Source organism: Microtus oregoni, unplaced genomic scaffold (genome assembly GCF_018167655.1).
Source record: "Microtus oregoni isolate MIOR12 unplaced genomic scaffold, Mior012 000019F_ref0000042, whole genome shotgun sequence".
In the NCBI taxonomy this organism is placed as follows: Eukaryota; Metazoa; Chordata; class Mammalia; order Rodentia; family Cricetidae; genus Microtus; species Microtus oregoni.
Genome location: NW_024543078.1, coordinates 11,055,612 through 11,070,617, shown reverse-complemented (window position 1 = coordinate 11,070,617; position 15,006 = coordinate 11,055,612). Strand labels below are relative to the sequence as shown.

The following is a 15,006-nucleotide window of genomic DNA, read 5'->3' as shown; positions in this document are numbered from 1 at the left end:
CGGGGAGGTCAGGAAGGTCGTCCCATTCCATCATGCAGGTCGTCAGGCTTGGCTGAGCTGTCACACCTGTCTACAACCTAATACTTAACATCTGTGTACACTGTGGAATGACTACATTGAGGCAGTTAACACACATGGCTTCAAATATTTATCTTAAAAAAAAAAAAACACCCATCCCCAGGCATAGTGGCCACACTTCCAGCCAGAGGCAGGAGAATCTCTGTGAGTTCAAGGCTGACTTGGTGTACATTGAGAGTTCAGGACAAGTCAGGCGTGATGGCACACACCTTTAATCTCAGGAAGCAGAGGCAGTTTCGGTGTTGTTGTGCTTATGTTCGAGTCATACTCTATTATGTGTATCCGGATTTATGAACGTTTCCTCTAGCTGCTGGGTCTTTGAGGCACAGATCAGTCACGGGTCATTAGAGGGCCCATGCCACTACAGCAAGAGTATCGTGAGTCTTGGATCGCTTTAAAGTTTATGTTTGAAGCAAGACTAGGGACACAGGCCTGCCACCCTAGCTACTATGAAGGTTCAGACAGGAGGATTCTAAGTTTAAGGCCTGCCAGAGCAACAACTAAAAGAAGAGGGCTGGGGGCGTGGTCAGGGTGGAGCCCCGCCTAGAATCCCCAGTGAGGGCTGGGGGCGTGGTCAGGGTGGAGCCCCACCTAGAATCCCCAGTGAGGGCTGGGGGCGTGGTCAGGGTGGAGCCCCGCCTAGAATCCCCCAGTGAGAGGCTGGGGGCGTGGTCAGGGTGGAGCCCCACCTAGAATCCCCAGTGAGGGGCTGGGAGTGTAGACGTCTGGTGTTTTCTTGCCTGGTGTGTGATGGGAGAACCTGAGTTCAACTCAGCATTAAGCTGAGTTTTGAAGGAAAGAAAAAGCAAAAGCAAACCTCCTTAGTTAGATGTACCCCTGACCACGCTTGGCACTCTTGAATTTGGGGCAGAGGACCCTTGTCAGGGATGGTCCTGGAACCTTGCCTCTGACCTTTAGCCACTAGGTAGCAGCAGCGGTTGTCCCAGAGGAACGAGTCAATACATAGATTGGCATGTTCCCTCTGGGCGGCGGTGCCCCTAACTGGTACACACACACAGGGGGTGGTTCTGTTGTGCCCCTCACTGGTACACACACACAGGGGGTGGTTCTGTTACATAGCAATGTATTATCTACTCTAAGGTGGCTGGGTGGTCCCATGAGGTTGGAGTGGAGATAGATCTAGATATGTATGTAGCTCAGGCTAGTCCTAAACTCACAGCCCAGCTGGCCTAAAACTTGACATCCTCCTGCCTCAACCTCCTGTGTGCTGGGAACATGACAGGGGTTCAAGCCTAGGTTTTAAGATTCAGTTTAAGAATACACTTTTTTAGGACCAGCGCCTCAGTCTGCTTAGCTGCCCTGGACGATCATCTAAACCTGAAGGATGCCATTGCCTTTAGTCCTTTAGCAGAGGCAAGCAGATCTCTGAGTTCAAGGCTAGCCTGGTCTGCAGAGTGAGTTCTAGGACAGCCAGGTCTACACAGAGAAGCCCTGTCTCGAAAAACAAAACAAAAGGCCAACTCCAAATGTCTTGAGCAAGGAAGGTCATTTGCCAGCCCCTTTCCCTGCAGCTTAGAAGGGCTGGTTTTAGGCAGAGGGCTGCAGCCAGGGGCTTGCATCCTCTGGGGTCCTATTCTCGAGCCCCTGGGGACCCTGCAGCCCCTGGGGACCCCGCACTCCAGGCTGTGCCAGCTGCATTCCTCCTCTTCATGAGCTCTAGCCCTGGGTCGACGGGATACTCCGGCTTCATTCAGTCAGGGATGACTGCTGAGGTGAGGAAGCCTGGACATGTGAGCTCAGGAAAGCCTAGGAGCTCCCCTCCCAGGGTCACCGGCTCCTGGGGGAGGGACCAACGAGAGGACTTGATCCTGGGAACTCACATGGTGGCAGGAGGGATCCCCCAGACATGCACCCCAAAATAAGTAATTAAATGTCACTTTAAAAGGTTTTGTTTAAGCGTTTTGAGGGTCAGTCTTTTGTTATTTACACCCATGTTGTTCCTTCAGGATAGTGTACACACCAGAGGGGCTGTGAAGAGACCACAGGTGCTGTCCAAAGCCAGGCACAGCCAGGCAGTCAGTCAGTTCTCGGGACAGCCCAAAGAGAGGGGCTAGCATCCCTGTGCTGTGGATGAGGCCTGTCTGAGCTGACAGGCCCTAAGGAGGTGGCTGGAGTGTGGAAGTCCTGGGCATGTCTCTCCCAGCCCCTTGGCCCTTCCTCTGTACCAGCTGGCAACATTCCTGGGGGTAAGACGGCAGGACGGGGTCTGACAGTAGCCATGCGGGTCCCCACCCTCCACCCTCCTTCCCGTCCACAGTGGCATGACTTCATGGAGCTGGGGAATGCCATCCCCAATGTGCAGCTGGATCGCATCATCCTGAGCCAGAAGGCCAACCAGTGCGCGGTCCTCATCTATACCTCGGGCACCACAGGGAACCCCAAAGGGGTGATGCTGAGCCATGACAACGTAAGCCAGGGTTCCCCTGGAGCATGCTCTCCCTGGGCAAACCAGAGCAATATGGAGGGGGGGTGTGGGTCTGTGTGGGTCTTCCTCCAGGGGACCTGGACAGTTGGTGTGGGTCTGTGTGGGTCTTCCTCCAGGGGACCTGGACAGTTAGTGGAACTGAAGGCTTGAAAGTCGGCCTGGGTTCAAACAGGGCTGAGCAATCTTGGGCAAGAAAACTGATGGTGCCATGCCTCAGTTTCCCTGTCTGTGACTGTGAAATGGGAGTTGGCTTTGTGGTTTCTATCAGGTGGGTGTCTGAGTGAGTGTGTGTGTGAGTGTGTGTGTGTGTATTCTGAGTGAATGTGTGTGTGTGTGTGTGTGTGTGTGTGTGTGTGTGTGCAGGCCAGAGCCTGACCTCAGCTGTGGTCCCTCAGGGCTGTCTGTCTAGAAACCCACCTCTCTAAGGCTGGCTCTATTGGTGAGCACCACCACACGGGCTCTGGGTACTGGAACTCAGGGCTTTATGTAGGACAGGTTCTTTACCCACCAAGACATTTCACCGGCCTCATTGGTTTATTGTATTTTAAGATTTTATTTTTTTATTATGTATACAGTATTCTGCCTGCATCTATGCCTACAGGCCAGAAGAGGGCGCCAGATCTCATTATAGAAGATTGTGAGCCACCAGTGTGGGTGCTGGGAATTGAACTCAGCACCTCTGGAAGAGCAGCCAGTGCTCTTAACCACTGAGCCATCTCTCCAGTCCATTTTATGTTTATTTTTTGAGACAGGGTGTCATGTAGTCCAGGCCGGCCTCAAACTTGCTATGTAGCTGAGGCTAGCCCTGAACCCCTGATTTTTCTGCCTCCACCTCCTGCGTGTTGGGATGATGGCGTGCTTGTGAGAACATGTGTGTATGATGTATTTCTCGCTTGTTAGGCCTCCCATTTGGACCCAGGGTCACAGGTTCAGCTCATGTGTCTCCACCTTCCAAGTGACTAGGATTGAGGGTGATCACACATACACTGCGCTGGACAGTTCTCTGTTAACTTGACACAGGCTGGAGCATCTGAGAGCAGGGACCCTCCAGTAAGAAAAATGCCTCCCGAAGACTGGGCTGCGGAGAAGCCTGTGGGGCACTTTCTTAGCGATCTGTAGTAGATCTGACTTTCTCTTTTGGGCCACTAATGTGCTCCCAAATCACAACACTGAGACTTATTTTAAGTTATGAATGCTTGATCTTAGCTTAGTTTTTTTTTTTTCCTGGCTAGCTCTTAATTTAAATTAACGTGTTTCTCTTTTATCTACCGATTGTCTCGGGGCAGTTTGCCTTCTTTCTGTGTGTCCTGCTCTGTGTGTGGTGGGGGGGGGGGCTGCCTAGCTTCTGGCCCCGTCTCTCCCTCATTCTCTCCCTCTCCTCCTCCTTCTCTCGTTTTTCCTTTTCTGCAGCCTAGATTTCTCCTATGTATTCTGCCTGCCAGCCCTGCCTATCCATTGTCTAGCTGTTGACTTCAGTCCTTTGTTAGACCAATTGGGTGTCTTGGGCAGGCAATGCCAAACAGATGCAACATATCTTTATAGAATTAGACACATTTTGGGGCTGGAGAGATGGTTCAGAGGTTAAGAGCACTGACTGCTCTTCCAGAGGTCCTGAGTTCAATTCACAGCAACCACATGGTGGCTCACAACCATCTGTAATGAGATCTTGTGCTCTTTTCTGACCAGCAAGCAGACAGACAGAACATTGTATACATAATAAATAAATCTTTTTTTTAAAAAAAAAAAGAATTAGACACATTCTTACATTGTTAAACAAATACAGCATACACAAAAGTAACACAACTTTACACAGTTAAAATAATGTTCAACAACAGTGATCAGTTAGGAGGGCCCAGCCCACGGTGGGTGGCACCATCCCTGGGCTGCTGGTCCTGGTCTCTGTAAGAAAGCAGGCTGAGCAAACCATAAGAAGCAAGTGAGTAGGCAGCACCCTCCATGGCCTCTGCACCAGCTCCTGCCTCCAGATTCCTGCCCTGTGTGAGTTCCTGTCCTGACTTTCCTCGGTGATGGTCTGTTATCTGTAAACGCGAGCCAAAGAAACCCTCTCCTCACCACGTTGGCCAGCCACCAAGTCCCAGGGCTCCTCCTGTATCCACCAGCGTTGTGACAGCAGTGTGTCACAAATGTGAGAGGCAGGCCCGTAGTGGGGGGGGGGGGTCTTTAGTGCAGTGCTCTCCCGCCAGCATGAGGTCCCCAGTTCAGTCCGTGACACCCAACCGTGACAGTGATGGGGGTGGAGATAGGAAGATCCTGGGGGCTCACTGGCCAGGCAGCCTCCTCAAATTGTGGAGCCCCGGGTCCAGTGAGAGACCTTGAATCAGAAGACAAGGCAGAGCGGGCTGGAGAGATGGCGCAGTAGTTAGGGGTGGAGTTTGGAACCCAGCACCCACATAGCCGTCCGGGTGTTACATGAAGCTGCCACCTCCAGCTGAGAGTGCAGCAGAGACACGAGGCTTACAAAGCTTGGTGGGTCTTTCCTAGGCTGGCCACAGAGCAGGAGCAGCTGCTGTGAGAAGAGAGCCTGCCCCAGAGTCTGTAGCTTAAGAGAATGCATGAGTGTGTGTGTGTGTGTGTGTGTGACTTGGTGGCTGGCCAGCCTAACCACAGGTGAGCAGCAGGTTCAGTGAGAGTCCCCAGAAGGTGGAGAGTGACTGCACACTCTCCACACTGCACACCAACAGACTCCCACGTATGCAGAAGCACCCAGCAGGTGGGAGGAAGGAACGAGGCTGGGAGACCGCTTTGTGGGTTCATCTAGAATGCCACCCTGTAGGGGTTGGGAGATGGCTCGGCTGCTAAAGCTCTTTTCACATGGCATCCGAGTCACTATGTGGGTGCGGGAACTGACCAGGTCCTCTGCAGGGGCAGCAAGCCGCTGAGCCATCTCGCCAGCCCCAGTAAATAAAATTTTAAAACAGTAAGGTAGGAAACAGTCGAGGAAGAAAACTGATCTCCGTCTCGGGCCTCCTCACATGTGCGCGCGCACACACACGAGTGCACAGTGGTCCTCAGGTAAGGCACCAGAGCTCTGGGTTATCCTTGTTTTCTAGATCACGTGGACTGCAACGGCCACAGGGCGGGAGTTGGAGCTGAGCTGCGCCTCAGTGAAGCAGGAGATAGTAGTCAGCTACCTGCCCCTCAGCCACATTGCACCCCAGATGATGGACCTCTGGTTGCCTATCAAGATTGGGGCGCTCACTTTCTTTGCTCAGCCAGATGCACTCAGGGTAAGGCTGGGCATGAGCCCCACCAAGTGTCTGGGGGCCTTCAGGGGAGTGGACAAAGTCTAAGAAGTTTTTCTCCATCTTCATTTTTCCGCTCTGTTCCACAGCATTGAAAACAGCTGGGTAAATTCTCTTAGTTTTATCTTGTTGTGTGGTGCAGTTGTGTAGAATGTACCCTAAACAAACTCAGCTAGAGGCTGTGTGACGTTGAATGTCTGTAATTTCGGTATTTGTGTTTTACTGGGGATGCGTGCCATGGTGTGCATATGATGGTCAGTGGACATTTGAGGGTCTATTCTCTCTTCCACCCTGTGATTCTGGGGACAAACTCTGGTCATCAGGCTCGGTGGTAAGTGCCTTTACCCACACAGCCATCTTGTGAGTTTTCCCTTTTTAAAAGTGTGTGCTTGGAGTGTGTGTGAGTGAGCATGCTCCTGTGAATTCCTAACCTTTAGGCTCAAGTCTGGGGAGAAGATTCTGGCCTGAGAAGCACCGACTGCTCCTGCAGAGGACCCAGGTTCGATTCCCAGCACCCACATGACGGCTCACAACCGTCTGTAACTCCAGTTCCAGGGATTCAGTGCCCTCCATGGGGCCAGCCATATACACACATGTGGGCAAAACTCATGCTTATATATAAAAAAAAAAAAATCTATAAGCCAAAAGCCTGGCCAGTGTTGCAGCTTCCCCCCTTAGCAGACTTAGTTCAGAAGTGATTTCTTTTGTATTCAACTCCAGTGTTCTGGAGTATATAATGTTACCATTTCTGGATTCATCATCTGGTGTTTTCCTGTGTGTTATAGGAGGATTCAGCTCCTTCACTGTCTCCCCCCTCTTCCCCTTCTCCATCTTCTGAAGAGAAACTGTCCCTTGTCACGGCAACAAAGGGCTGACTACGAGGCCCCGACTCCACTGCAGTTCTGTCAGGATTTCTCAGAGTGATCAGTAGGCGAAATATTTGCCTCTCAGGTTTTCTTCCTGTTAATGTTCTGCTGGGAGCTGGGTGGCTCATTGTTTGTTCTAGGTTGGGATAGCTGAAAGCAAGACCTGAGATGCTTCGTGACTTATTGGAAGGAAGGGAGCCAAGCAAGGGCCGGGGAGAGGACTGAGCCAGGAACAGAAGGCCGAGCTGTGCAGATGGACCCCTGGGGAGCGGAGTGTCAGGCATGACCACAAGGACACGGAGCCTGTGTGTCTACCTGCAAGGTGAACACTGACACCAACGCAGCATGTGGCTGTGCCTGTGGGCAAGTACAGCTGCCCACTAATGCAGCGCTGTGGGCCATGAGGGGCCAGGGCAGGCTCGAGTGGTGCCCTCGGCATGTTGCCCTGCAGGCCTCTCCCTGGCCCCCAGCCTGGGCCTCTTTACCGGGGTCTTTGCAGTTGTCTTCCTAGTTTCTTGGTACCATTCCTTCACGTTGCTGGAGATGACCCTCTGGTAGGCTTTTCAGAATAGTTATGGGAAAGAAATGTCTGGCTCCTTTTGTTCCAGACTTTGCCAAACTTCACGAGACTGCATGAGAAGTCTGGAGTCCACATCACCCCTAGTTGACAACTGGTGACGAGAGAAGCCAGTTAACACAACATACAGGTGTCCTCATGAGGTCTGGGCTACAGGTTCAAACTAGGCTGTCTCGTGGCTAAAGTGGTTGCTGTGGAGCCCTGGGGAGATGCATTCTCCTGCCTTTACCAAGTTCTAGAAGAAAGGCTGCCTTTATTCCTCAGCTTGTGGCCTCTTCCTCCACTTTCTAAAACATGTCATTGTGTGTTTGTGAGTGTTTACTGCATGTATATATGTGCCCCGTGTGTACTTGGTGTCCATACTAGCTAAGAGGGCATTGGTCCCCCTGGAGCTGAAGTTCCAGGTGGTTAAGAGTTTCCACGCAGGGGCTGTGCGGGTGCACCCAGCCCTCTAAGCAGGGAGCCCTCTCCAGCCTCCTCTCCATCTGTAAAGCCGGGTGCACATTACCTGCCAGGTTCACCACTAACAAGGCAGAGAAACACAAACGTCAATGAACACACATGTGTAGTAAGGAGCAGTGGGCTGTGTTCCTGCCACCTGGCTCCCGGCCGCCTGGCTAGCTTATACCCCGAAATAACAAAACACAAATTGTATTTATTCAAATACTGCTTGGCCCATTAGCTCTAGTCTCTTTCTGGCTAACTCTCATATCTTGCTTTAACCCCATATCTAATAATGTGTGTATCACCATGAGGTGGTGTCTTACCAGGAAGATTCTAGTGTATGTCCATCTTGGGCTGGAGCTTCATGGCATCTGACCCAGAGAGGAGAGGCATGACGATTGCCTCACTTCCTCCCAGCATTCTGTTCTGTCTACTCCACCCACCTAAAAGGGCTGGTCTATCAAATGGGCCAAGGCAGTTTCTTTATTAACCAATGAAAGTAACTCCTCATCACACATGTATGTGACCACAGAAAAGCACACATGAATACAACTCACGCATTCAAACACGTGAACATACCCTAAGCAGTCACAAACAGACATAGACAAAATGTATGTAAACGCATTGTCTCAGTTAGACATTCCGTTGTAGTGATAAGAAGACACCTTGACCCAAAGCAAGCTGTGGAGGGAAGGGTTTCTCACACTTCCACGTCGCAGTCCGTCATTGAAGGAAGTCAGGACAGGAACACACACAGACCAGGAACCTGGAGGAGCTGGTGCGGAGGCCATGGAGGGTGCTGCTTACTGGCTTCCTCAGCCTGCTTTCTTATAGAACCCAGGACCAGCAGCCCAGGAATGGCCCCTCCCAAGGTGGCCTGTGCCTCCCCATCAATCACTGATTAAGGAAATGCCCTAGAGCCAACCTGGTAGAGGCATTTCCTACTGGGAGTCCTCTTCCTAATGGCTCGAGTTTGTGTCAAGTTGACAAAACACTAACCAAAATACATACAAACATAAGCCTAGACATACAGTACAGTAAACACATACAATAAACACATAAATGTACATTTACAGGCAGTGACAAACACGTAAGTGCAAGCGTACAAACACAGACATTAGCATGTAAACACACTCAGGTGTCATACATACATGTGTGATCACCCGGCACACACGTGAGCCTCAGTCCCTGCTGAGGCTCCCGCCTCCTCCCATGTGGACCCTGGACACGACACTGAGCCACCTGATCACCCAGAAAATCTGACTTCTCAAGATCCTTTATTTATTGTTACTTTTTGAACTTGTATTAAAGTTTAAATTTACAGTGAGTACTGGTGGGGGGGTGAAGGCGTCAGGGTCAATTACAAGGGGAACAGTGGGAACAGTGAAGCATGTGGATTCATAGACACGGAGCCACATAAGACATAGACACAGCCATACGCAGAAACAACCACATGCAGACTCAGACACAGCTACATGCAGACAAAGACAAAGAACCGCACACAGACACGGAGCCACGCGCAGACACAGAACCACATGAGACACAGAGAAACACGCAGACACACAGAGAAACATGCAAACACAGAGACACACGCAGACACAGAGTCACACGCAGACACAGAGATACACGCAGACGCAGACACAGAGACACGCAGACAGAGACACACGTAGACACAGTCACGCACGGACGCAGAGACGCACGGACGCAGAGCCACACTGCCTGATGAGGACCCTGTAACCATGAATCTGATCCCCAGTCTCCACACAGAAGAGAAAACTGATTCCTTCCAGGTGTCTCCTGATCTCCACAGGAGCACCATAAAGAAAGTGAAGGAAAAAGAAAAGCCATATGTGGCCAGGAGTAATCCAGATAACCAGGGCTCTGAGGTTTTCAGAATAACACCTGCTGTGATGTCATCACATGCAGCCTTTCTGGTGGCATGCATTCCCTCCTCCAGGCCGCAGGGGCATTTCATACCACAAACAGTAAAGCTGCAGGGACAGCTCAGCTGTAAGACCGCTTGTATTCAAACGCCCAACACTCAGGTAAAAATCTGAGCGTGGCCACCTGCACACCCATAACCCTGGTGCCGTGGAGTGGAGCAGGAGGTCTCTGGGAATCACTTGGCCGCCCAGCCTCGGGTTCTGGGATCGAGTAGCCTCAGAACATGGCCTTCCTCCTCTGCCCTTGTGTGTGTGGCCGTGTTGATCTCAGGTGTTTTGTTTGTAGAGGGATGGGATGCAGGGTAAGTGCCCAGCACAGAGTCCTGTGCAGTGGAAACACCTTTGAGTGTGTCAGGTGTTTCCACTGCCCCGAGGGGCTTGAAAGTTTCCCATTTTCGGACATCTCTATCAAGTATGGATGCCTGCTTCTCCATCGCCTCCAGTGCAAATCATGTATCCATTTTTAAAGTGTCGTCGTCACTCATGTCTCCAGGGGTTGAGCTGGCAGGCAGGTCACCACCTCTGCTGGTTCTTCTTTCACTATAAATGATGATGAGCATCTTCCCATGGGCACACTGCTGCTTGGGTTTCACCTCTTTGGTTCCAGCTGTTTGTGCCTCTCTTTTCTTTTTCTTTCTTCTTCTCTCATACAGTCATCTTGACCGCAGCCCCCGCTCTGCGTCTCGTTGGGCTGTGCTTGCTTGACACCACTGGGAGGCTTGCTCTTCTCTGCAGGGAAATGGAGGACTATCTGGATTTAATTTCTCTTCAGATCTTTTGCATTCCAGGTGTTCTCAGGTAATGAGTCCTTAACAGATGCCACGGTTGGCAATTGCCTTCTCCTGTCATCTGCTCTCTCGTTCTTCCTGTCGCGGTCTTTTGAAGCGGGAAGGAAGCCTGGCTTTGATGAGTTCAGTTTGCTGCTGTCCCCCATGCTCTGCTAGGACAAAGCGTGCCCGTCTTCCTCGATGTGCCGTCCGCTCTTAGCTCCTCACTTAGAGTTGATTGTCATGCTAGGTGAGAAAGAGGGCTGAAACCCACGCAGGGCTGTCTGCTTTTGTACACGAATATCCTTTCCCAGACGCAGGAAGCTACTCGGGGGATGCATGCTGAAAGCACGTGATCATGAGTATAAATGTTGTCTGTGAACCTGTTTGTATGTTCTCGCACACACATGCGCACATGTGCCCAGGTGCACACACATGTACACCCATGTATTTGTACCCATGTGCACACATGGGGTGGGTGGATGAATCTGAATCTGACTGGCTGCTGTGAAGCCGGGGTGGGGGGTTGTCCCCGTGCTCTGGGGAAAGGGGGAGGGACATGTGTGACTCCTGAAGGTGCCACGGGGCCTCATGCGCCCTGTCCTGCACAGGGCACCTTGGTGTACACTCTTCAGGAGGTGAAGCCTACCGTTTTCCTGGGGGTGCCTCGTGTCTGGGAAAAGATGCAGGACACCATCAAGGAAAATGTGTCGAGGTCCTCAAGTCTGAGGAAGAAGGCGTTTGTATGGGCAAAGATACTTGGCTTAAAGGTCAACACCAAGCGGATGCTGGGGTAGGCGTGGTATCCTGGAGTGGGGGAGAGGGATCACGGAGGAGCTCTGTCATCTGAAGCTGGCTGTCCTTGATGATGCTGTTCCCAGGAAGAGAGACATCCCCATGAACTACCGCATGGCCAAGGCCCTCGTGTTCACGAAGGTCAGGACGTCCCTGGGTCTGGACAACTGCCATTCCTTCTTCAGTGGGGCCGCTCCGCTCTCCCAGGAAGTCTCGGAGTTCTTCCTCAGTCTGGACATCCCTATCGGTGAGATCTACGGGATGAGCGAGTGCTCCGGACCGCACACAGCCTCCAGCAGGAACAGATACAGAGTTCTGAGGTACCCCAAGTCCCCAGTGTCATGGGGTGAGGCCATGAAGGGGGTGGTGACCTCTGGCAGAGACACATCCTGACCTGGGTATCCTGACAGTCCCATTCTCCAGCCCTCTGGCTTATCCCACAACCTTCCAGGAAGGGCACTCGCTCGAGAGCCACCTGTCATGTTGTGTGACTTTTCCTGGGGGAGACCTGAACGAATGTGTGTTTAGCCCAGATAGAGCACCAAAAATACCAGAGAACACTTCCTCCCAAGTACAGCGTATCACGCTTCTGGGGTGGTGGCTTTCTTCCTTTGCTTGAGGTTTCTAGCGTATAGGATGCAAGCGAGGGACCAGAATAACAATAATGATAAAAATGGAGGCTGAGGAATGGCCAGAACTTGATGGTGCCCCTGAACTGCAGACACCTTGGGTGCACCTCACCTGAACATGGCCTTCTCCACCGTGGCCACATCATACCATTTTACCAGGACACTAGCCGTGCTGTGGGCTGGACTGAGGAGGAGGCTCCCGTGTCCACCCCCAGCACTAGGAGGGCAGGCATATGGCCACTGATAGAGCACACAGTGCGTGTCTGTAAGCCAGTGAACGCAGAGTGCTGCCTCAGTTTCCCTCCCGTACCTCTTCTCATGAGGTTGAAAGCAGTTCTCCATACATTTCCTCTCTGCGGATATTCCACCTTGTGGTGCTTTATGCCGCCGTCCTGGCCATCACAGGGCTGTTGCCCCCAGTGTTCTCAAAGTGACATCAAAGTGAGGTCTTCAGGGATTTCTTTTCTCCACGTAAGTGGATGTAGAGCTGGGCGGTGGTGGCACACGCCTTTAATCCCAGCCCTTGGGAGGCAGAGGCAGGCGGATCTCTGTGAGTTCAAGGCTGGCCTGGCCTACAAGAGCTGATTCCAGGAAAGGCTCCAAAGCTACAGAGAAACCCTGTCTCGAGAAAAACCAAAATAATAATAATAACAAGTGGATGTAGAAACAACTTCCGGTCCTGCGGGGCTTCCAGACGCACAGAATATGGAGAAACTGACCACTGGGTATCAGAGGGACATGAGTTTAGCTGGGACAGTAGACGAACCTCAGGACTCTGGGCTGCTGGTGTGGGAGGACCCAGGGTTGGCAGCACCGTGTCCCTGGTGGTCTCCTCCCGGCAGCTGCGGCAAGGTCTTCAATGGCTGCAGGAACATGCTGTATGAGCAGAACAAAGACGGCATGGGCGAGGTGTGCATCTGGGGCCGGCACGTCTTCATGGGTTACCTGGACATGGAGGAGGCCACGTTGGAGGCGTTGGATGAGGACGGCTGGCTGCACTCTGGGGATATGGGCCGCTTGGATAGCCAAGATTTCCTCTTCATCACTGGCCGAATCAAAGGTACGACACACCTTTGGAGCAAAGAAAGCAAGGTGTGCTAGGGGAACTGACAGGTTACCAGGAGTACAGGCAGTATGGGAGACATCAGGGTGCCTGATACTAGGGACACCCCAGGTCATGGGGACCTGTCATACTGGGGGCAGGTCGCTCTGGAGTGAGACTGCAGCCCGAGGCCAGGAGGTCCCAGCGAAGGTTCAGAGAGAGTGGGGGCAACCCTACCAGCACAGCCCTGGGAAGGCTGGGGCTGGAGAGCCGCAGCCTGGAGCTATCCTGGGCTACGCAGTGAGGGTCAAAGTGCTCAGGAAGGGAAGGGTTTCTTCAGCTCACAGCTCAGGCCACAAGCCATCATCCAGGGGGTCAATGCAGAAAGCAGGAGCTAATGCAGAGGCCGTAGAAGGGTACTGCTTACTGGCTTGCTTGCTCAGCCTGCTTTCTATAGAACCTAGGACCAGCAGGACAGGAGTGGTTCTGCCCACGGTGGACTGGGCCCTACCACATCAATCTCTAATTGAGAAAATGCCCCACAGGTCAATCTTGTGGAGACATTTTCTAGCTAAGGTCCATCTTCCCAGAGACCCCTGGCTTGACAAGTTGACCAAAGCTAAGAGGACAGATTCTGTCCACGTGGGGTCCTGAGAACATAAATGTTGGGAGGGAAGCAGGAGTGGGTGGGGACTTGGGGTGCCCGCAAGGAAGCCATATCAACCTTTGCCCTGGTCCCAGGTTGGGGGGGTGGCGCTGTACCAAGCTGGGATCTCGTTCCAGAAATGCTGATCACGGCTGCTGGTGAAAACGTGGCCCCCATTCCCATCGAGACCCTAGTGAAAGAGAAGATTCCCATCATCAGCAACGCTGTGCTGGTAGGCGACAAGGCCAAGTTCTTGAGCATGCTGCTGACGCTGAAGGTACCCAGGGCGGTCCCAGCCCCAGGGGACGTGGCCGCAGGCGGCCGGAGCTCTGGCTCTGGGTCTGGGTTGGGGTCGGGGATGACCAGGGAACGTGCATGGTGACAGCTTTGTCCTGGGGCAGTGTGAGACAGACCGAATGAGTGGGGAGCCGCTGGACAACCTGAACCTGGAGGCCCTTAACTTCTGCCGGACACTGGGCAGCACGGCAGCCACTGTGTCGGATATAGTGAGGCTTCGAGACCCGCTGATCTACACAGCCATCCAGCGTGGCATAGACAACGTCAATCAGGAAGTGATCTCTGACTCGCAGAGAATTCGGAAGTGGACCATCTTGGAGAAAGACTTTTCCATCCAAGGTGGAGAGCTGGGTGAGTAGCCTGGTCTGGGCCTTCAGAGGGCAGCTCTGGGCTGTACCCTTCCCTGGTGGTCAGGTCTGTGGGACCAGCTAGAACATGGGACATTTACCAGATGCGTCCAGCTCCCGACTGGCCTCCCCGTGTTGCTTCTTCCCTAGGACAGACACATTTATGCTCTGGAGCTAACGTCAAAACTCTTCACCCTGGGCTGGAGAAGTGGCTCAGTGGTGTGTGCGCGTGCACATGCATGTGTGTGGTGTGTGTGTGTGTGTGCATACACACACACGCCAGCCAGAATTCAGATCCCAAAGTCTGTAACTCCAGCTGCCAAGGGATCGGATAGTCTCTCCTGGCCTCTTTTCACAATGCATTCAAATGTACGTACACACACACATAGTTAAAAACTTTCTTCTAGGCAGAACCGTCACTACAGCAGTCCATTGGACATCTCACCCTCTCACCGAGAGCAGGAAAAGCCCCAGTCCAGCCGTGGGACCCTGTCCCTACGTGCCCACAAGAAGTGTGGAACTTTGCCTTCCTCAGTTTGACTAACCTCTCCTTTCTCCACAGGGCCAACAGCGAAACTCCGGAGACGTATCATAACCCAGAAATACAGAGCCCAGATTGAAACCATGTACTTGTGACTTCTGGAGCAGAAGTGTCCTGGCCCCCCTCATGGTGAGACCTGACGGCCTGGCTTAACGGGACTGGGTGGCGAGGGCCGCTAGCAGAGCGTTCTGCCCCTTCTGTCTTTGCTGTGGTCAGGGGACAGTGGCCACCGGCCTTGATGGCCCACCACCTTCCAGGCCTCCCTCCGAGGGAGCCCTGCTGGACCTGCTGGGTCGCAGGCTTTTGCTCAGAGGAGGTCTGGGCT

At 52.7% G+C, this 15,006-nt stretch overlaps 1 protein-coding gene across 1 annotated transcript in view; it reads left to right on the top strand.

The window, feature by feature from the left end:
- Positions 1 to 14,776, top strand: part of Acsbg2 (acyl-CoA synthetase bubblegum family member 2) — a 28,372-nt gene extending 13,596 nt beyond the window's left edge. Inside the window, exons 7-14 of the mRNA XM_041669853.1 lie at positions 2,357 to 2,506; positions 5,596 to 5,772; positions 10,996 to 11,177; positions 11,266 to 11,499; positions 12,651 to 12,868; positions 13,634 to 13,773; positions 13,898 to 14,144; positions 14,703 to 14,776. Coding sequence (XP_041525787.1) covers positions 2,357 to 2,506; positions 5,596 to 5,772; positions 10,996 to 11,177; positions 11,266 to 11,499; positions 12,651 to 12,868; positions 13,634 to 13,773; positions 13,898 to 14,144; positions 14,703 to 14,776 — 1,422 coding nt within the window. The remainder of the gene's footprint in view (positions 1 to 2,356; positions 2,507 to 5,595; positions 5,773 to 10,995; positions 11,178 to 11,265; positions 11,500 to 12,650; positions 12,869 to 13,633; positions 13,774 to 13,897; positions 14,145 to 14,702) is intronic.
- Positions 14,777 to 15,006: the final 230 nt, after the last annotated feature.